This window comes from Saccopteryx bilineata, chromosome 10 (genome assembly GCF_036850765.1).
Source record: "Saccopteryx bilineata isolate mSacBil1 chromosome 10, mSacBil1_pri_phased_curated, whole genome shotgun sequence".
NCBI classification, from domain to species: Eukaryota; Metazoa; Chordata; class Mammalia; order Chiroptera; family Emballonuridae; genus Saccopteryx; species Saccopteryx bilineata.
The window spans coordinates 18784239-18806413 of record NC_089499.1 but is presented as its reverse complement, the minus strand read 5'-3'; the positions used below and the strand labels follow the sequence as shown (position 1 = coordinate 18806413).

Sequence of the window (22175 nt, the reverse complement as noted above, 5' to 3'; positions counted from 1 at the left end):
CTAACCAGATATAGTTCAGTTGATTAGAGTGTCATCGCAAAGCACAGAGGTTACCAGATTGATCCCTGGTCAGGGCACATACAGGATGTTTCTGTCTCTCTCTCTCGCTCTTTCCCTTCCTCCCTCTAAAATAAATTTTAAAAAATAAACATTTAAAAATAAAAAGTAGCCTGACCTGTGGTGGCACAGTGGATAAAGCGTCGACCTGGAAATGCTGAGGTCACCGGTTCAAAACCCTGGGCTTGCCTGGTCAAGGCACATATGGGAGTTGATGCTCTCGGCTCCCCTCCCCCCTTTCTCCCTTACTCTCTCTGTCTCTCTCGTCTCTGTCTAAAAATAAATAAATAAAATCTTAAAAATAAAAAGTAAAAAAAGAAAAAAAACCATTTAAATTATGGTCAATGATGAACATCTGCTAGCTGGATGTTGAGGCAAACTCCTACTGACCTCCAGCCCCACAGTCCTCCTCTGCAGTCCTGCTCACACAACACCAGCAGGGCTGCTCTTAGGACCTGGCCGTCAGGTCCTAAGGTCTATGCTGGCTTCATTATCACATGGACCTTCCCAGGACGCACGCCTTTGTGCTCTTGATAAGTGACACTTCCGTGGTCACTATAAAAGATGATTGTTTTTAAACAGGCCAAACGAATTTTTGTTAACCTTTTAATTTAATTTTAAATATACAGAGAACTTACAAGAATAGTATAAAGAACTATGTATTACTTTTTAAAAAAACTATTAACATTTTAACCGAGCTGCTTTAGCATCTTCTCTTTGTATGTGTACACATACATTTTTCACGAACCATTTGAGAACAAGTTATCAACATAATGCCCCATTTACCCCTCAATACGTTAATGTACACATCAACAAATGTTTTACAAGCAATTTTTAAACAACCGTTACCCACAATTCTAGATAATAGAATTCCGTAATAAAGTTGGAGGTTCAGAAGTGCTTATCATTGATAATCCATTCAAATTTTTCTGTATTAAAAGAAGGAGGGATGGCCCTGGCCGGTTGGCTCAGCGATAGAGCGTCGGCCTGGCGTGCGGGGGACCAGGGTTCGATTCTCGGCCAGGCACATAGGAGAAGCGCCCATTTGCTTCTCCACCCCCCCCCCCTTCCTCTCTGTCTCTTTCTTCCCCTCCCGCAGCCAAGGCTCCATTGGAGCAAAGATGGCCCGGGCGCTGGGGATGGCTCCTTGGCCTCTGCCCCAGGCGCTAGAGTGGCTCTGGTCGCGGCAGAGCAACGCCCCGGAGGGGCAGAGCATCGCCCCCTGGTGGGCAGAGCGTCGCCCCTGGTGGGCGTGCGGGGTGGATCCCGGTCGGGCGCATGCGGGAGTCTGTCTGACGGTCTCTCCCCGTTTCCAGCTTCAGAAAAATACAAAAAAAAAAAAGAAGAAGAAGGAGGAGGGACAAGCAATATATTTCCCAGTTCATCCCTTTTACAGACGATAAAACCAGTCGACACTCAAAATGAAACAACTAAACAGGAAAGGGATTAACGCACAAATCCCCCAAAAGCCTTTGGTTTTATGATTTATTTTTTCCCAAGCTGCAAATATGCCGGCTTTACCTAGTTTAATGGACAGTTGCTCGGAGGCACTAACAAATTCAATCAACTTCATTGTAGTTAATACCTGGAATTGCCCAAGAATCATTTCTCCACACTGGGGGCATCTCCAAACCAATCTGGATGAAGCCTGCAGAATGGACACCTCAGAGGTCATTATAGAATCCTCGCATTAAGGCAAATGACAATTTTTTATTAGACATATGCTACATTCATCCAGAAGTATATATTACATGTCCCAGAACCGTTCTTTTGTTTGTTTTTTTGTTTTTTGTTTTGTTTTGTTTTGTTTTCCTGAAGCTGGAAACGGAGAGAGACAGTCAGACAGACTCCCGCATGCGCCCGACCGGGATCCACCCGGCACGCCCACCAGGGGAGACGCTCTGCCCACCAGGGGGCGATGCTCTGCTCCTCCGGGGCATCGCTCTGTTGCACTAGAGCCACTCCAGCGCCTGGGGCAGAGGCCAAGGAGCCATCCCCAGCGCCCAGGCCATCTTTGCTCCAATGGAGCCTTGGCTGCGGGAGGGGAAGAGAGAGACAGAGAGGAAGGAGAGGGGGAGGGGTGGAGAAGCAGATGGGCGCTTCTCCTGTATGCCCTGGCCGGGTATCAAACCCGGGACCCCTGCACGCCAGGCCAACGCTCTACCACTGAGCCAACCCCCAACCCAGAACCATTTTTTAAAACAAGCCAAAAAGTTTTTAACATTTTAATATAATTTCAAATTTACAGGGAAGTTACAAGAATAATACAAAGAAGTATTTATCACAAAAGAACTATGAACATCTTACCAAAGTTGCCTTATCACCTTCTCTCCTTCTCTCTATAAATAATATTTTTGTTTGAACCATTTGAAAGTGCCGATATAATGCCCCACTGACCCCTAAATACTTCAGTAAAAATATTAAAATCAAATTAACATGAATACAGGATCATTATCCTTGGATCTTATACAAGTTTTCCAATTGTCACAATAACATCCTTTATAGAAAAAGAAAAATCAGATCACGAGTTGCACTTAAGTTTCTACAACATGCGCATTTTGTCTGCAAGTTACAAAGGAATTTATTGTTTCAAACTAAGAAACAAAGCAAAAATAAATAAGGCAACAAACAAAACAAAAAAAACACTAAAAATACCAGTAACTGCTATAGTTCTGGAAAGGAAAAGGAAGCAAGAGTTTAGATAAACAGAATTTCAGACAATTCCATGACATGAATAATCGCAATTTAGTCTCTTCCAGGTTAGGGCATACTTCCCTTTTGTTCAAAAACAACACTTCATCCAGACTTAAACTTTATTTCACAGACACAAGTTTAGTCCACTTCCTTTGAGACAAACATTTTCTAAAGTATCTTTATGTCTATGTTCCCCTCCCCACAAAAAAAAAAAAGGCCTATTTTGCCACAGTATTCAACATAAGGAAAAAAACTGAGGAGTTTTTGGCTTTTAATAGTATTTTCCTGAGTTTCCAGTGACGCCAAAGGGATCAAGAAAACTGATACTGGACAGAAAAATTTCAACAGCAGGAACTCCAAATTAACCAAGTGACTGTAATAGTGTTACAACGCAGTGTGGGCCAAGATATCAACTGCAGATGTCTCATAAAAAGAAAAAGGCAAACATTTGCCAAGCTAATAAAAATTACCACAAAGAATTCTGCTAGTATAAAGAGTAACGTAACTAAAAAAAAAGAAAAAAAAAAAAAAAAAAAGAGTAACGTAACTATAAAATGCTCTGTAATAAATGGACTACAATGCTCTCTCAACAGCACTTTATCAGCACAAACTGGTTTGTGTCCTGTTCAACTGTTTAAGGACCAATCCACTGATGAGTCAGCGGGAAAATGCACACCCCTTGGCTGTGTGGTTAGCCAAGGGGGCCGGGAAGCCCATTTTTAAGGTATGAGTAATAGGGCGAAACTCAGATACTCAGAATCCCCAAAGCAAAGGGCATTCAAAACATGTGACCCCATTTCAGCCAAAGTCTACACACTAAGCTTAATGAATTAGAAGGCTTTCACATAAATCAAAGTTTCGTCTGTTGTCAGTGCTTACAAATAGTCACAGGGCCAAAGAGCCCCCTCACCCAGCCCTAAAAGCCCAAGTGGAAAAAAAAAGAAGACAAAACAGGCAAAGAAAGTCATTACTAGGACCCAGTTCCAGGTGGAAAGAGGCAAGGCTGTCAAAGCTCTAAACACAGCCCTAGACCAGTGATGACTTCTGATCAGGAAAATACCGCCAGACATCAACTACCCACAGAGATTTTCCCATCTACAAAATCACTAATTAAAACACAGAGCCCTTTCTTTGGGAAGGCCACAGGGAAGAGAGAGAGAGTAAGCAAGCAATAAACAGAATAATGATTATCTTGCAACAGAGTGAGTTGGTAGTGGCTTCACCCTGAGGCAAAACCCTCTCGTGATCTCTTCTATAAAATGAGGGAATAGAAAAATCTCCAAGTTTGTTTTTTTTTTCCAGAGTAGTGGAAAGAAAATATCCTTTGGAATCAGACAAATCCTGTCTCCCCAACATACTAACTGTAAAACTCCTATCACTCTATACCTCAGTTTCTTCATCTGTAAAATAGAGATTTTTACCTGTACCACTTAGGGTCAGATTTGGCTGTGAACAGTGGCTTTAAGAAGAGGCCTACTACAATCATCATGGAAAATTCCACAGGCTGGCAGGCAGCCTAGGATTTGTGATGTGGCTGTGATCAACAAAGTTCTCAGAGGCCAGGTTTCTTGGGTCAGGATGACCTTTAATCCTAGTCACCTCAAGGATCAATATGGCTGCTGGAATTCCAGCCATTGTGTCTGTATTCCAGTTTTGGCCATATATCTGGTATTCCAAAAGGACAAAGAGGAAAGGATACAAAGAAGTTTCCAGGAAAACTACTATGTGACAACTCTGCTTTTATCCAGAATATAATCACATGACCATCCCTACTGAAAGGGGAAAGTAGATAGATCTGCAACACCTTCCCTCTCATTTTAAGGATTAAACTGGATAATATATGTAGAGTGCCTGATGTTTCCCGTGCTGGCAAATGTATTCCTTCTCTTTCTGGTAACACTGACATCTTACGATCTGTGGTTTAAGCATGTTTTTTGTTTTTTTTTTAAAGTGAGAGGAGGGGAGATAATGAGACAGGCTCCCTCAAGTGCCCCAACTAGGATCCACCCAGCAACTCCCATCTGGAGATGATGCTCAAATCAACCCAGCTATTTTTAGCACCTGAGGCTGACAGGCTTGGACCAACCAAGCCATCCTCAACACCCAGGACCAACGCTCAAACCAATCGTGTGGTCTCAGCAGTTTAAGAGGACCTTCCTTAAGTAGATTTTTACGGCCTGGTCTACCTTCTACAGTCTCATCCCTGACCACACTCCACACAAATCCTGCATTCCAGCCATAGCAAACTAATCTCCTCCCTTCTGCTCCCAAACCCTTGTCCTCACAGAGGAATGCCCTCCCCCAAGCTCTAGTCTGCATGATGAAGTGTTCTCTTCAATATTCCAGGTCTTCCACCACCTGACACTTTCTCCCCTTTCCACCGACCCCACCAACACGTACAATTAGTGTTCTCATTCTCAGGTGCTTCCTCTGTGGTAGCACTCACCCCAAGCCCCTATCATAATAGCAACGTGCATCTAATAAGTGCTTCCTATATGCCAGCCACTGTCTTAAGCCCTTTATACCGAGCTTCTCAGTTGATTCCAATAACCCTATGACACAGACACTATATCACCCCTATTTCACAGATAAAGAAACCGAGGTTCAGAGAGGTTAAATAGCTGTGCTACGTCACACAGGTAGTAAATTGCAGAGCCAGGTTTCAGCACAGCCATCGGACCACAGAATCTTGTACTCTTAGCAACCACTCTGGGCTGCCCTATCTATTGATTTAGATGACTGGGTATCATTTTAGATCGGGAGTGGCCAAACAACAGCCCAAAGGCTAAATCCAGCCCACCACCTGTTTTTGCAAATAAAGTTTTATTGGAACACAGACACACCCACTTGTTTACAGTAGGAGAGTTGAGTAGTTCTCAGGGAGACTATGGCCCACAAAGCCTAAAATATTAACTCTCTGGCCCTTTACAGAAAGTAAAAGTTTGCTTCCCCCCATTTTAGACTGTCAGCTCCTTCCCACAGGGCCCGAGCCTTCTGTGCCTCCTGCATCTCACGTGGCATTTGGGCCTGTCCACGGAAGGTACTCAACAAATATGCAGGGTGTGCGCATTCCACCAGCCTAACTTCATGCAGAAATGTGTGCGTCTGGGGGCTGATGCTGCCAGCTCATTCGGGACCGAGAAAGTTTCCCAATTTTGTCCATGTTCTATCAACAACCAATAGACCCAGGAAAATTGCCGTGCTGGTTTTCACCACACTGCGGGCAGCCCACCATGGATCTGATGCAGTGACCACTGAAGAGTTGCATGGAGGGTCATTTGTAGCTTTCACATAATCCACTTAACTCCCGTGAATTAGAGGCTCAGGCAGAGGACCCCAGTCCCACCGTATATAGGGGGCTTCCCTATCTCACACACCGGCCTCTTATCATCAGTCACTGGTCACATGACCGGCATTGCAGCAACACACTTAACATATCCTGGAAAAGAGTTGTTAAAAATGGATGTTGGCCACCTTTCAATTTGTTATATTCTCATCAAAATATTTATAGGATGGGGCCAAACCACATAAAAGCCTAAGTAGTCTTCTAAAGACTACAGCACAACATGAAGAAGTTTTTCACAGCTCGAATGCCTTCTGTGACCTTCAAAGAACAGGCTTGCAACAAGACTGTATAATGTTTCCTAATTTTATCATTATTGCTATCATTGCATGAGGGACAAATAAAGCACTTTCTCTCTGGGCTGTGACCATATTCGATCTAGTCTGGGTTATCAAAAATCAAATTCTGGATGGTTTTCTTTTTAATTCTGTCTTGGCCTGGCCCCAAATCACATCCATCGGGAGCCAGGCAGAGCTGAGAAAGCCTCCCACATTTCCGGCATGATCACTTCAGTCCTCCTCTTAGGACACAAAATCCCACAGCTCTTCTTTCTCCCCGGAGTTCTCAAACGACGGACCACTGGAGCAGACTCTGAGGAACCACAGGCTAAGCAGCCAATGGAAACAAATCAAGTCACTTGTCACCAGGGTCCCCATGCAGTGGGAGGAAAGGCTAAGAAATACCTGCATGTTTGTTTAGGCTGGGTCTCAAATGACCACAACTTGTCCCCTAGATTCCACAAAGTCACCCACTGGTCCGTCTAAAATCCAAGACTCCCGGTAAACAAACTTCTGCTGAGGACCTACTGTGCATCAAGCACTGTGCTGGGTCTGGTGTCATTTTATGGATGAAAAAAAACAGGGCCCAAAGAGTTAAATGACTTGCCCAAGGTCATGCAGCAAACAGGAGGCAAAGCTGGAGCCAGTGCTCCTACAGACCGCCACTCTCAGAAGCAGTGTGACTCCCCCATAAGAGGCAGTCCCAGGGGGTGGGAGGGAAGGGATGGGGGGAGAAATGGAGATGGATTGAAACTTGACTTGGGGGAGGGGTGAACACACAGTACGGTGCACAGAGCTGTGTTGTAGAACAGGGCACCTGAAACCTGTATAATTGTATTAATCAGTGTCACCCAATAAATTCAGTTTTTTTTAAAAAAAAAAAGGCAGTCCCTGTATTCCAAAAGCCCTCCAGTAGCATTACAGAGCTTGGCAAGGATGTGGAGTGACCCATTTGTTCATACTCTGCTGGTGGGATGGTGCAATGGTTCAGCCACTCGAGAAACACTGGGAGTCTACATGCACCTATGACCCTGCAATTCTATTTTTTTTTTTTTGTATTTTTCTGAAGCTGGAAACGGGGAGAGACAGTCAGACAGACTCCCGCATGCGCCCGACCGGGATCCACCCGGCACGCCCACCAGGGGCGATGCTCTGCCCACCAGGGGGCGATGCTCTGCCCCTCCAGGGTGTCGCTCTGTTGTGACCAGAGCCACTCTAGCGCCTGGGGCAGAGGCCAAGGAGCCATCCCCAGCGCCCGGGCCATCTTTGCTCCAATGGAGCCTTGGCTGCGGGAGGGGAAGAGAGAGACAGAGAGGAAGGAGGGGGAAGGGTGGAGAAGCAGATGGGCGCTTCTCCTGTGTGCCTTGGCCGGGAATCGAACCCGGGACTTCTGCACGCCAGGCCAACGCTCTACCACTGAGCCAAACGGCCAGGGCCTGACCCTGCAATTCTAATCCCAGGTGTTGACCCAAGAGAAATGAAAGCATATGTCCACATAAAGACTTGTATACAAATAGCAACTTTACTTGTAACAGCAAAAATTAGAAACAACGTCCACCTGCAGGTAAACGGATAAACAAACTGCGCTATATCCACAGAATGTAATACTACTCAACAGCAAAAGAAACAATTTATAAATTACTATCTATATGAAACCCAAGAACAGACAAAATTAATTCATAGTGACAAAAATCAGAGACAGATTGCAGGGCAAGGGGAAGTGACTCGGAGAAACTTTGGGGCAAAAGGGGTAGAAATATTCCGCACGTTTTGGAGCAGTGGTGACATGGTCTAACAACTGTTAAAAATCAAAAAGAAGGCCTAAGATCTGTGCATTTTATTGTACGTTAAACATACCTTTAAAAAAGTCTTCAAGCTAATGAGTATTCTGATGACAAAATAGAAAACAGAGTATAGGATGTACACTTCCAAAGCTGATTCTTCTATAGTATTTAATGAGATCCCAAAGAAACTCTGATTCGCCCATTAAAGGAAATTAGGTTTCTTTACAGGCATTAGAAACAATTTCTCTCACAGTGTTACCTACCTTACATTTGCCCAAGGGATCTGTCTAGCAGACAGAGATGAATGAATCCACCAACCCTTCCTAACAAGCCCCACTTACAGTCATGACAGCAACCAGCATCCTTCCACGACATAAATGGCTGTCACCATGGCAACCAAAGAATGGTGGGAAAGGTGGATGGGGAAGGGAGACAGCTTAAACTATGACTTTAGAACTATGCCTGTGTGGGAGGCTGTGAATGCCGTATCCTCACCCTCAAAGGTCCGTGCCCTCAGTCCTGGAACCTGTGAATGTCACTTTATGTGGCAAAGGTCTTAGCATATGGCAGGCGTGATTAAATTAAGGGTCTGGAGCTGGGGAGAATATGCTGGATTATCTGGGTGGGCCCTGAGTGCAATCATAGGAGTCCTTCCAAGAGAGAGAATGAGGGAAACCTGACACAGAGAGGAGAAAGCATTGTGAGGACAGAGGCAGAAATGGGAGTGATGCAGTTACGAGCCAAGGAATGCCGGCAACCTCCGGAAGCCAGAAGAGGCAGGAAACCAACTTTCCCTTGGAGGGGCCAGTGGGCACACGGTCTTGCCAACACCTTGATTTTGGCCCAGTAAAACTGACCTCAGACTTCTGGCCTCTAGAACCACAAGAAAATAAATTTCTGTCATTTTAAGGTACCAAGTCTGTGGTCATTGGTTCTAACACCCATAGGAAACTAATGCAGACCGGAAACCTTAAATCAGTATTGCTTCTGCCAGAAATCTACAGTCTCCCAATATCAGCTCAAACTTCTAAGAAATATTCAAATTAATAAAAGGGTTGTTTTCTGAAAAGAAAATGTCAGAGGACCTGGCCAGGTGGTTCAGTGGATAGAGTGTCATCCCAGTGCACCAAGATCACAGGTTCAAGTCCGGTTCAGGGTACATGCAAGAAGCAACAACTAAAATGAAACAACTAAGTGGAAACTATGAATTGATGTTTTTTTTTTCTCTCTCTCTCTCTTTCTCTCTCAAGTCAAAGGAAAAATTTGAAAGAAAAGAATTGTCAGAGAACATCCTGAATACCATGAGGTAGGCAATGATTTTCTAAACAGGACTCAAAAAAACCCAATCATAAATGGAAAAGTTGAAAAGTGTGACCACTTTAGAATTAAGATTTTGTGTCTGTCGAGACACTAGTAAGAATGACGTGTCAAGTCACAGAGTGAAAGCAGACGCCTGCTTTCTCTGTCGTAGTTGCCAGTGTGCATGTGTACATATACCCATCAATGACCTCGTAGCCAGAGTATACATGTAAAGAACTTCTACAAATCAGTAAGAGCACATACCCCAGTAAATAAATAGGCAAAGGATTAAAACTGCACCTCACAAAACATAACATCCAAATAACCAATAAACACACTAACAGACACCAGACTTCACTAGTCATCACAGAGGGAAAACTAAAATCATAATGAGAGACCACCACATACCTACCCCATTGTCTAAACAAAAACAAGAGACAACATCAAGAGTAGATAAGGACGTAGAATGCCCGGAGCTCTCATACGCTTCTGGCGGGACTGTTAAGCCGTATTACCACTTTGGAAAACTCTCGGACAGTATCTAATAAGCTGGATATTTGTACACATTATAACCCAGTATTTCTATTCCTAGGTATAGTACCCACAGAAATGCATTCATCTGTGCTCTAAAAATGTGGCAGCACTATTCGTCGGGCCGAAAGCTAAGAGGAACTCAAATGTCAATCTACAGTAGATATAAATGTATACAGTACTTGTATATTCACACAATGGAATACAAAGCAGCAGTGGAAACAACACAACTATTTGCAGCAACGTGGACAGGGCTCACAAACATAATGTTAAGAGAAAGAAGTCAGACACATAAGACCACATACTGTATGATATATATATATATATATATATATATATATATATATATTTTTTTTTTTTTTTTTTTTTTTTTTTTGTATTTTTCTGAAGTTGAAAACCAGGAGGCAGTCAGACAGACTCTCGCATGCGCCCGACTGGGATCCACCCGGCACACCCACCAGGGGGCAATGCTCTGCCCATCTGGGGCGTCACTCTGTTGCAACCAGAGCCATTCTAGTGCCTGAGGCAGAGGCCACAGAGCCATCCTCAGCGCCCGGGCCAACTTTGCTCCAATGGAGCCTCGGCTGCAGGAGGGGAAGAGAGAGACAGAGAGGAAGGAGAGGGGGAGGGATGGAGAAGCAGATGGGCGGTTCTCCTGTGTGCCCTGGCCGGGAATCGAACCTGGGACTCCTGCACGCCAGGCCAACGCTCTACCACTGAGCCAACTGGCCAGGGCCTGTATGATATTTTTAAAAGAGGCCGAACTAATCTAAGGTTCGGGAAGTCAGAATAATGGAAACCCTACGGGGGTGGGGGTGGGGTGGCTGCTGTTTCTTGATCTGGTGTGTTCCGTTTACGAAAATTCACTGAACTATGTACACTTATGAACTGTGTGCTTTTCTGAATGTATGTCAGACTTCAAATTTACCTTCAGAAATTCAGTGTTTCAGAGATAATGTGGAAAAGTATGAGCAGCTTTTCTTTTTGGCTTGAGTACGGGCTCAGCAGCTTGAGCACAGCATCGCTGGCTTGAGCACTGGATCACAGACATGATCCCAAGGTCAATGGCTTGAGCAAGGGGTAACTGGCTCTGCTGTAGCCCCTCCCCCTCCCCAGTCACGGCGCACATGAGAAAGCAATCAATGAACAACTGAGGTGCCACAACTATGAGTTGATGCTTCTCATCTCTCTTCCTTCCTGTCTGTTTCTGTCTCTCTCTCTCTCTTGCTTAAAAAAACAAAATAGAAAAAACAGGAAAGCCACCATAACCATCTGGCATAAGTCTCTTCAAGAACACACGCAAAAGGGTTGGGGAAGGAGAGTGGATCCCATAGGAAGAGGTTAACACAAGGCACGTGCTTAATAAAGATCTTCAGCCAGCCCTGGCCGGTTGGCTCAGCAGTAGAGCGTCGGCCTGGCGTGCGGGGGACCCAGGTTCAATTCCCGGCCAGGGCACATAGGAGAAGCGCCCATTTGCTTCTCCACCCCCCCTTCTTCCTCTCTGTCTCTCTCTTCCCCTCCCACAGCCAAGGCTCCATTGGAGCAAGGATGGCCCAGGCGCTGAGGATGGCTCCTTGGCCTCTGCCCCAGGCGCTAGAGTGGCTCTGGTCGCGACAGAGCGACACCCCCCCCAGGGACAGAGCATCGCCCCCTGGTGGGCAGAGTGTTGCCCCTGGTGGGCGTGCCGGGTGGATCCCGGTCGGGCGCATGCGGGAATCTGTCTGACTGTCTCTCCCCGTTTCCAGCTTCAGAAAAAAAAAAAGAAAAAAAAAAAGATCTCCAACCATAAGTGAATAAATCCTATTATATGCTGTTTTGTAACCTAGGCAACAACCCCTTTATTATTACTGACAATGAAGAAATCTATACACTTGAGGCTAATACAAAACAATATTGAATGTTAACTGTAACTGAAAAAAATAAAAAATAAATAAGTCTAGTGTCCCCAAAGGATTTGATTGTTCAGATAATCAGAACAATATGGCAACCCAGAAGACAAGATATCTAGATACTTCTGAAGCACACAGAGGCAAGAACATAAAATCCAGAGCAGTGATTTTCAACCTTGATGTCACCAATTAACTGTGAAATTACGGGAATACTAAAAAAACATTCATTTTAATTCAATGGGCTTTTAAAAGTTAATGCATGCCTCCAATGACTTTTCTAAGTGGGCCAAGTGGTCCCAAAACCCTGAGAAATCATGTCCACAGGCTAAACACCGCATTCTCAAAGCATGTGGTTAATGCGGATCAAGCTGAACATAAAAGCCTTAGATGTTTGGTCACCAAAGGTCCACACTGGGTGGGTTGTGGTAGGCCCTAAGTCAGGGTGGGAATGTCACAAGAAGAGCAGAGTTTCTGGCTCAGGAGACAAAGACTGATGGATGCAGAGAGCAGGGCAAATGATAAACTTACTAACTCAAGAACAAACTATAAGCAGGTAGGGAAGCAATAGCTTCCTTATAGCAATAGCTAACGCTGGTCAAATTGAACTATATCCTGGTTTGATGTCTTCTCTGTCATTGATTCATTTTCTTATTCATTTAATAATATTCAGTGAGCCCTTACTATATGCCTGTTCTAGACATTGGGGATAGAGCAGTGAGCAAGACAGACAAAGTTATTCTCTGCCCTCAGGAAACTTCCTTCTAGTGCTGAGAGAGACACAAGTAAAATACTGAGCATGGCAGGTGGTGGTAAGTGTTATGGAGGAAGAGAAAGCATTGTAGGGACATAGGGATTAGAGCAGGGGTCTCAAACTCAACTCAGCATGTGGGCCGCAGAGCAAGATCACAGCCGTTCAGCGGGCCGCACTAGGTCTACAAAAGGCAACTGTTATGCAACACTTTTCTCACTGCAGTTGAAAACAAAAAAAAATCAGTACAACAAGCACAATCGTACATGCAGTTTACTCAGTGTCACAAAACGACCAGAAACTGTAGTTCGCATCACAACTGCTGTTAACTAAGCTAATATCTAGCTAGGATGCTAGAGAAATGAAAAATACAAGTAGGCCCCTAGGCTTACTTAATTTTATCCAAAATATTTTGAACTTCGTGGATTAGTCTGCGGGCCGCACAAAATTGTTCGGCGGGCCGCGAGTTTGAGACCCCTGGATTAGAGGCTGGAGGAGGGGAGTAAGTAACTTCCCACAGAGATGTAAAGGTTTGGGTCCAAATTTTAAAATGATGCTTTCAAAATAGATCATTATCTCCTCTCCAAAGAACTCTGTAATAATTACATTAATGGAGTCCCAGGGTAATCACAGCATTCAGAAAATGAACCAAGAATGTTATAGACCAGAAAGGATCCATTTAAGAAGGGACAAATTGAAGATCCAATAATAGCTACCACTTCTCCGGATGCTGCTATGCACTATTCTCAGTCCCTGAGACACCGGTATCTTCATTTCATCCTCACATTGAACTAATGAGAAGGGCAAGAGGAACGTCACGTCTGCCATTAACAGATGAGAAAATGGGAGCCCAGAGCAATTAAAAAACTCGCCCAAGGTGACAAGTGTGCTAAATGTTGGTGTTGGGATTCGACCCTGAGCCCACACGGCTCTTACTTCCCATATAAATGTCCACTGGTGGCCTGAGGTTTCCTTTTGCCAACGTTTGTCTTCCTTATCCTAGTCGAGATTTGCCTTTCAGTATTTGACTGAGTCCTTACAACCACACCAACTGCCAAAAAAGCAAGTGGAGGCTGCTTCCCTACTTTCAGTGTCTTCTTTTTTGCAAATAACAAAAACTAATGGCCATGAACACTCAAATTTAAATATCACTTCCTAGGTCCAATTAGAAATCATTTCCTCATATACTTGCCATTATAAGCAAACCCGGAGTACTTCCATGTTGGTTTGAGACTAAAATGAGCCTTTGGGCAAATGAGAGTTCGTACAGCCAATTTCTTCCTAGGTTAGACATCTCAAACTGAACACAACGCAAACGGAACCCTTGGTTTTCCCCCATCCTACCCATACGCATGTTCCTCCATTGTGACCCTCTTCTCCAAAGAGGCATCTCAGACCTACAAACTCAAGAGCTCCCCTTGACCCCTCTCTTTCTCTCGCCTCCTCGTCCAATCCCTCAGCAATTTCTACCCTCCCCGCTCCAGATCGGTCCCTGTTCTCCATTCCTTCATCCCCCAAGTCCACGCCCCTGGCATCTGCTGCCTGGACCACCACGAGGGGCTCCTTCCTCCCTGCTATCTCTGCTTCCCAATCTGGGCCCTTGAAAATCTCATCTCCACACATAGTAGCCAGACCACGAATCAGACCATGTCACCACCCTGCCTAAAATCCTTCTGAAACACAGCATTAAACTCCTCCCCTGCCTACAAGGCGCTGTGTGATATACCACTGGCTTGCTGCCTCAGGTTCCTGGAGTTCGTCTCCCCTGTTCACTCCATATAAAAAAACAAAAGACGGGTGGGTGAACAGATAGTGTCCTCGATTACAATGTGAATTTCAGGACACTAGATCCACACAAAATTATTTCCACAAATACCTGCCTTCATTTCATCGTTATTTCTTATTTTTTTCTAATCTTCACAGCACCTGCTACTTTCTGAAAATTTCTGTTCAGCTGTTTAGAAGTCTTAGATGCGCTCTTTAACACCATCTTGCAATTCATACCACACTATTATGTCAGAGGTATTTACCTTAAATAACTATAATAATAAAGTTTCAAAATTCTTTAATGTATATTTTCCCCATGCTCTGATTATTTCACACTGTCTCAGCCAATGAGTGTGAGCCACGTGTCTTGAACATACTCTCCTGAGTTGAGTGTGTCCAACAGCGGGAAGTTTTCTCTCCTGTGACCTCTCTGTGTGTCATTTATTTTGTGTTCTGGCCTGCACTGCCTTCTTAAGGGTGTGGTGATGGGGCTGAGAGTGCTACAAATAAATTAAGGCAGAATCTGACACTGAATGTTAAAATAGAAGCTTCCCAGCAACTTTGACAACACAGGCAAGAACAGCAGAGTAAGAACTGCTGGTGGGTGATTGCTGTGAAGGGCATTCTCAACGCATGGAAGACTCGCCAAGAACTCTGTGGCTGGAGATTGTCATTACCTGCAGGCAATTTGAAAAGAATTTTGTCAAAAAGGTAAATGACATGAGGCCCCCAAATGTAGATAATCCAAATTATCAGCCCGCCTATTTGCACCAAGGCATTCCCTGGACTAGGGAAGTGTGGGCTCTGCCTACTTTTTAATTCTGCATCTCCTTTACTACTTCAAGAGAAGATGCCCATGTGTTTTATTTACTCAAGTAGTAGTGCCAGCTCCTAGAACAGTGCCTGGCCCAAAGTAGATCCTCAATAAAACAGTCTCTAAACAAATAAACTCATGAACCAAAAAATACGTTTTCTAAGGTTTCTCTCTTTTCCTTTTCGCAGATCCAGCTCTGCCTTCATAAGACCCCTTGAGAAGGTAGAAGTGTGCAATCACAGAGCCATCATAAATCTCCTGCAGATCACTAATGGAGCCTCGGCCACTGCTCAGAGAACACAGATGTCGGAAACAGCACCCGACACTGAGACATTAACCATTAGAAAGAGACAATGCTTCTGGAGTCAGTGGTAGACTTAGAAAGTGGTGAGTCTACTGTGGTTAAGAACAATAAACATCGGCAGGTGGCTATAAACTTCAATAACAAACAATTTAGATGAGACCTCCACAGTGGCATAATACCACATTTCACCTATGTATCCTGCAATCATGTAGATATTATTATTATTATTATTACTATTATTATTATTAATTTTGCCTCTTCTCAATCTTGCCTCCATCTAAATACCCCAGTGGATTTTAAATTATACAAAAGCATGAATAACTCCAATTCTTCCTAAATCCACTCCAAAGAATAAATCCTCTAATATACATTGCAGGTAAAACACAGCCCCCAAGTAAAATAATTGCAATCCACGGTAAAAGCTATGTTGGCCTCATAAGCTACTGGGGGGGGCATTAAAAATGATTGCCCAACACAAACAAAATGCTGTCACCGGCAAGGCACGTTGAGGTGCCATCAATGAGATATAATTACCAAGAACTGAGATCAAAGATATAATCACCTTTTCTCTCTGGTCCTATGCACTTCACCCATTCTTTCTCAGCTTTCAAGAATTAAAGGAGGAAAGGGACAGGCAAGAGCACATACCCGGGCTATTTTGAGAAATAAAAAGAATTAAAAGTTAAAGTGCAGCTTCCACAACATAGCAGATCTCCAAGGAAACATGGTGACTGGGAAAGTTCTCTGTCTAGAATCCGTATAGAAACAACTTGGTTTCCAAACTTAGGAAGTCATCTTCCTTCTGGTTGAACTGCATGTAAATAACTGCCTGAGAAGTTTCTACTGGAAGCCATCTAAATATTTACAAACCATCTACACGCCAAGTTGATCAAGTCATCTCGTCTAGCCAGCAGAGAAGGGCAAGAGCTCCCAGGGTGTGTTTTAAATCTCACAAGCATCCATAAGAACCCCAAATCCAAGGGCTATTAAGGGCAGGACAAAAGATCTCATCAAGCACCTCTCCAACAAGCCCCATCCTGGTGGCTTGTTTGGTGAAACAATGTAAACAGCAGTGTCACATCTGCTCCTTTCGGGTCTTCTCACTATCCTGACTCCTTCAGCCCACACACTACCAACACCCTAAGTGTACTGGGAGCCCCTTCCCTTGACATTCCCATCCGGACACGTGTCCATGAACAGGCTTCCCAGCTGTGAGGGTAGTGAGCAGGGAACTTCAAAAGGCACCTAATGGGGGGAAATTGTTGTTGCTGTTGTTGTTGTTGTTAAAATAGCCAACCGCCCATTTCGAAAAAGAAGAGGTTAAAATAAACACTAAACTTCCGTTGCAAAGATTGGAGGTTCCAAGCCACCAACTGGGCAGAGGGTAGCACGCAAGCTGGAAGGCACAGAGGATAGTGGCAGGGTTTTTTTTGTGGGGATGGGGGTGACAGTTTTAAACACTAAAGTTTTAAACAAACTAAGTTATAATGAGAATTCCTGTGATCGGGGCCAGATGTATTAACGCTTTCCATCCAGGCATAAAGCACACCTCTCCTGCCTCCCTTTCTCAACCATTCTTCAGGAGTGCGAGAAACCGCTAGCAGGCAGGGCCCGGGACCCGCGTGCTCCGCCTGCCGCTACCGTCCCAGCAGGTGCCAGTTCAGAGGAAAATCAGGGCTCTCGCCTCCCTTCCCGCCCCTGCGGTGCACCTGGGGTCGGGTCACGGCGCACCCCATCCTGAGCAGCCCACCTGGAAGGGAGCAGGGACGCAGGAAGGGCACCGGTGCGGAGACAGCGCCCGCTCGCCGGTGGTACGATCGCGCACGCACACAGACACACACACCCCGAGCGGCGCGCAGGGAGGGGCGCTAGCAGGCGGGCGGCGGGCACGTTACCTGTTCTGCCAGCCCTGGAGGAGGTTGGTGTATTTGCTGAGCACGCCCTCGAGCGCAGGCTCCCTCCTGCGGCCGCCTCCCCCGGACGGGCTAGCGGCCACCGAGCCCGGGCTGCTGCGGCTGCCGCCGCCGCCGCCGAGCCCGGCCACCGCCGACCGGCTGGAGACCCCACGGCCCGCCAGGGAGCAGGAGGGCGAGGAGCCCGCCGAGGTGGCGCGGCTGCTGCTGCGGCTGCTGCTATTGCTGCCCCCGCCGCCGTCTGCGCCCTGGGCCGCCCTCTCCATGGTCCGTGCGCTCCCGGGACCGAGTGCCCGCCGCGGTGGCGGCTCAGGCGCTGGGGCTCCTCGAGCGGTGACGGTGGCGGCGGCTGCTAGAGCTTCGGGCGCCCGGGCCGCGCGTGGCTGCTCCAAATCCCCGGGAAACGCCTGACTCATACAGGAGGACGAGAAGGAGGAGGCGAAGGAGAGCTGGGAGGGAAGCCAACGGGGCTGGATGCCGCGGAGGCTGCCCCTCCTCCCGCCACGGCCCCGGCCCGGCCCCTCCCTCCGCACTAGTTTCCCCGGCAAGTTCGGAGCGGGTGGCCGGTTCGGAGAGCCCTCCTCGGATTCCTCCTGCTCTTTGAGTCCTGGTGTCCACTCAGGCCTGGGGGTTGGGGGCGCTTCCAGGGGCCGATCTGCAGGGCGGGCACGCCCTGTCACCCCAGGCGCTCCTTCTGTCGCCCCCTCTCGGATTAAAAGGGGTGAAAGGGAATCTCTGCGCGTCACTCCCCACCCCCAACCCACCTCGGGACCTGGAGGGAGCCGCGGCCCCACCCACCCTGTCCACCCGGATATGGACCCGCCCGGCCTAACCTAAGCACAGACGCACGCTCCCTCTCGGTCTTCCTCACCGAGCCTGGGCCAGACACACGTACACAGTAACCTGGAAATACGAGCCTCACTGATGGAGCAGAGTAACAGGGCAGAAGGTCCTCCAGGATCTCCTGCATGTCCAGTGGGGTACAAGAGGACAGGTGATTCTCACAGGTAAGCTCTCCTGGGACATTTTCATGCTGCCCAGCTAAATGGACACCAGAGCCGGTACTGGAGAAAAGCAAGAAAGCTCAGTTTCCTGCTAATGCCTCCTTAAATTGAGTGGCCTAACCACCTTACCTGCCCACCCTAATCCCCACCCTGATGGACACACATAAATCTGGTAAATCAGCACCTATATTATATGCATTATACAACACCAGGCAACTGGGAACCAGAGACTTGATAACGGGTCAGACAGCACTGAAATCAACAGATACTACAAACACAGGGAAGCATTCTGTTGGCTGTTATTTCTGCCCCAACCCCACTGCAACTAGATTTCTAAATTTAAAATTGTTGCTCTTTAGCAAAAGTAGATGGATTGCACTCTCTCCACTCTGCTAATAATTTTTGTGAGTACAAATATCCAATGCAGGCCCTGGACGGGTGCTTCAGTGGATAGAGCGACCCAGCAGGCCAAGGTGGCTGTTTGATCCCACCTCAGGGCATATATGAGAAGCAACCCATTAGTGCACAACTAAATGGAACTACGTAAGTAGAATGAATTGATTCTTCTCTCTTTCTCTCCTCCCCCTTCCCTTCCTCTCTCTCAAATCAATGGAAAAAAATTAAATAATAATAATAATAAATAAATGTCCAATGCAATCTAAAAGTTTTTAACATCACCTAGAAAATAGCTTTGAGGAGCTCGGACACACCACACACACACACACACACACACACACACACAGAAAACAGAAACAAAGGGTGATAGACTGATAGGTGATGGCCATTCAAAGGATCTCCAAACCCATAAAGCAGATAAATAATTCAACAGTTTAAAAAATTACTAAATGGAATAGAGTCAGCCCTCATGGGGGCAGTTCTCCAAGCCTGACCCCTTTCTATGTAGCTTCAGATCCTCCAAGGAAACTTTCAAAGGTGGTTTAACTCTAGAAATTGTTATGGAGAAGCTTCTGGGGCCTATGAGAAGTGGTTTTGCCCCTGAATAAATTACAATTCCAGGTGCCAACACTGTAAAAAAAGAAAAGTTCCCCTGAAGAGATTATATGGTAGAAAATACCAACTTTGGAGCCAGACAGCTGAGTTTGCATCTTCTTTGTTTTGTTTTGTATTTTTCCAAAGTGAGAAGCAGAGGCGGGGAGGCAGAGAGAAAGACTCCCACATTGGCCCAACTGGGATCCACCTGGCATGCCCACCAGGGGGCGATGCTCGGCCCCTCTGGGGCGTTGCTCCGCTCAATAGGAGCCATTCTAGCACCCGAGGCTATGGAGCCATCCTCAGTGCCCCAGGCCAACTTTGCTCCAATGACTCCTTGGCTGCAGGAGGGGAAGAGAGAGACAGAGAAAAAGGAGAGGAGGAAGGGTAGAGAAGCAGATGGGCACTTCTCCTGTGTGCCCTGGCTGGGAATCGAACCCTGGACTTCGGGCAGATGCTCTACCGCTACTGAGTTTGCATCTTTGATCTTTGTTTTCTCACCTGCAGAATGTAAACTAATGATACTACTGGTTGTGATAAACTATGTGAGAATGTATATTTGTTCAAAATATTTACTGCCTCTTCCTATGGGAGAAGTATCCTCCTCCTACACGGACCTCAGATTTGGTCATGGAATTGCTTTGGTCAGTGAAATGTGAACAGATGTAATATTTGCCACTTCCAAATATAAGCTTTAAGAGTCATGGTGTGGCCCTGGCCGGTTGGCTCAGTGGTAGAGCGTCGGCCTGGAGTACAGAAGTCCCGGGTTCGATTCCCGGCCAGGGCACACAGGAGAAGCGCCCATCTGCTTCTCCACCCCCACCCCCTCTCCTTCCTCTCTGTCTCTCTCTTCCCCTCCCGCAGCGAGGCTCCATTGGAGCAAAGATGGCCCAGGCGCTGGGGATGGCTCCTTGGCCTCTTCTCCAGGCGCTAGAGTGGCTCTGGTCGCAACAGAGTGACCCCCCCCCCAGGGGCAGAGCATCGCCCCCTGGTGGGCAGAGCGTCACCCCCTGGTGGGCGTGCCGGGTGGATCCCGGTCAGGCGCATGCGGGAGTCTGTCTGACTGTCTCTCCCCGTTTCCAGCTTCAGAAAAATACAAAAAAAAAAAAAAAGAACCAAGGTGTGGTTCTACCATCTTTCTCTTTCCTTCTGTGGGGTAATAGCATGTTCCAGACAAAGGCTCTCCTTTAATTTGGGTCCTGGAGAGGGAAGACATGTGGAATACAAGCAGAGCCAAAGCCAGTTAGCATTAGCCATGTCTCATGTGCAAAATATTTTGTTGTAAGCCACTCAAATTTTAGGAATTGAGCCTGACCTGTGGTGGCACAATGGACAAAGTGTCGACCTGGAACGCTGAGGTCACTGGTTCAAAACCCAGTGCTTGCCTGGTCCGCATATGGGAGCTGATGCTTCCTGCTCCTCCCCCCTTCTCTCTCTCACCTCTCTCTCTAAAAAAAAAAAAAAAAAGTTTTAGTAATCATTTTATACCCCAGCATAACCTTGTCTAAACCAACTGATAACACCAATCAGTTTGTGAGTGTTCATAAAGTCTTTTGCTGACATAAAGACTGATAAGGTGAACTATAAATGTCAGCCATTATGCGCCCAACCCCCCCCCCATTTGATGGGAGACTGTCACTGTAAGCTCCTGCTAAAAGGGAAGTGGCATCATTTTTTCTTATTACCCAACCTCTACCACCATTACTCCATCCTACCCAGCCAACCTGTGACTAGCTGAGCTAACACAGCCAATTCGTACTTTGGACTAAAAACGTGAAACCCCTGGGACAGTCCAGCTGAAAGGGGGAGGAGCTAAACTGAAAGGAATGGTCAAGGCCAATGTCTTAGTCGTTCAGGCGGCTGTAATAAAATACCACCGACTGGGTAACTTGAAAAGAAATTGATTACTCAGATCTGGAGGCTGGAAGTCTGAGATCAGGGTGCCAGTATGTCAGGTCCTGGTGAGAGCTCTTATAAAGGTCCCAGACTTCTCATCGTATCCTCACGTGGCAGAAGGGGCTAGGGAGCTCTGTGGGAACTCTTCTAAGAGTACTGATTCCACCTGACCTGTGGTGGCGCAGTGGATCAAGTGTCGATCTGGAATACTGAGGTCGCAAGTTTGAAACCCTGGGCTTGCCAGACGAAGGCACAGACAGGAAGCAACTACTACGAGTTGATGCTTCCCACTTCTTTCTCCTTTCTCTCTCTGTCTACTAATCTCTAAAACCAATAAATAAAAAGTCGTAAAAAAAAAAAAAGAATAAACAATACTGACCTCGTTCATGACTGCTCCACCCTCATGACTCAAGTGTTTCCCAAAGGCCTTAACTCCTAACACCATTGGGCATTAGGATCTCAACATGTGAATTGGGGGGGGGGGCACACAAATATTTAGACCATAGCAGCCAGAATGGGTCAAGAAGAAACCATCTGGCTAAAAATCAATAAATAAATAAAATTTAAAGAAAGGGATAAGCCATCTGTGTGGGATCAGAAATTGCCAAGGAGTTCTGGCCAGGTAGCTCAGTTGATTAGAGCACCAGCTGAATAACGCCAAGGTCGTGGGTTCAATCCCAGTCAGGGCACACATACAAGAGTCAACCAATGAATGCATGGGTAGGTGGAACAGCAAATCGATGTTTCTCTCTCTCTCCCTTCCTCTCTCTCTAAAATCAACCAATAGATAATCAAAAGAAAGAAAGAGATGGCCGAGGAGGTAAGTCAGAGCAAGAGGTGAGGGGAGAGAGATGAAGCATATGT

The 22175-nt window shown here is 46.3% G+C and overlaps 1 protein-coding gene across 1 annotated transcript in view; it reads right to left on the bottom strand.

The window, feature by feature from the left end:
* Positions 1 to 17843, bottom strand: part of OSBPL10 (oxysterol binding protein like 10) — a 295305-nt gene extending 277462 nt beyond the window's left edge. The window contains exon 1 of the mRNA XM_066244416.1: positions 17404 to 17843. Within this exon, the coding sequence (XP_066100513.1) occupies positions 17404 to 17837 (434 nt within the window). The 5' untranslated portion in view covers positions 17838 to 17843. The remainder of the gene's footprint in view (positions 1 to 17403) is intronic.
* Between the last annotated feature and the right edge of the window lie 4332 nt (positions 17844 to 22175).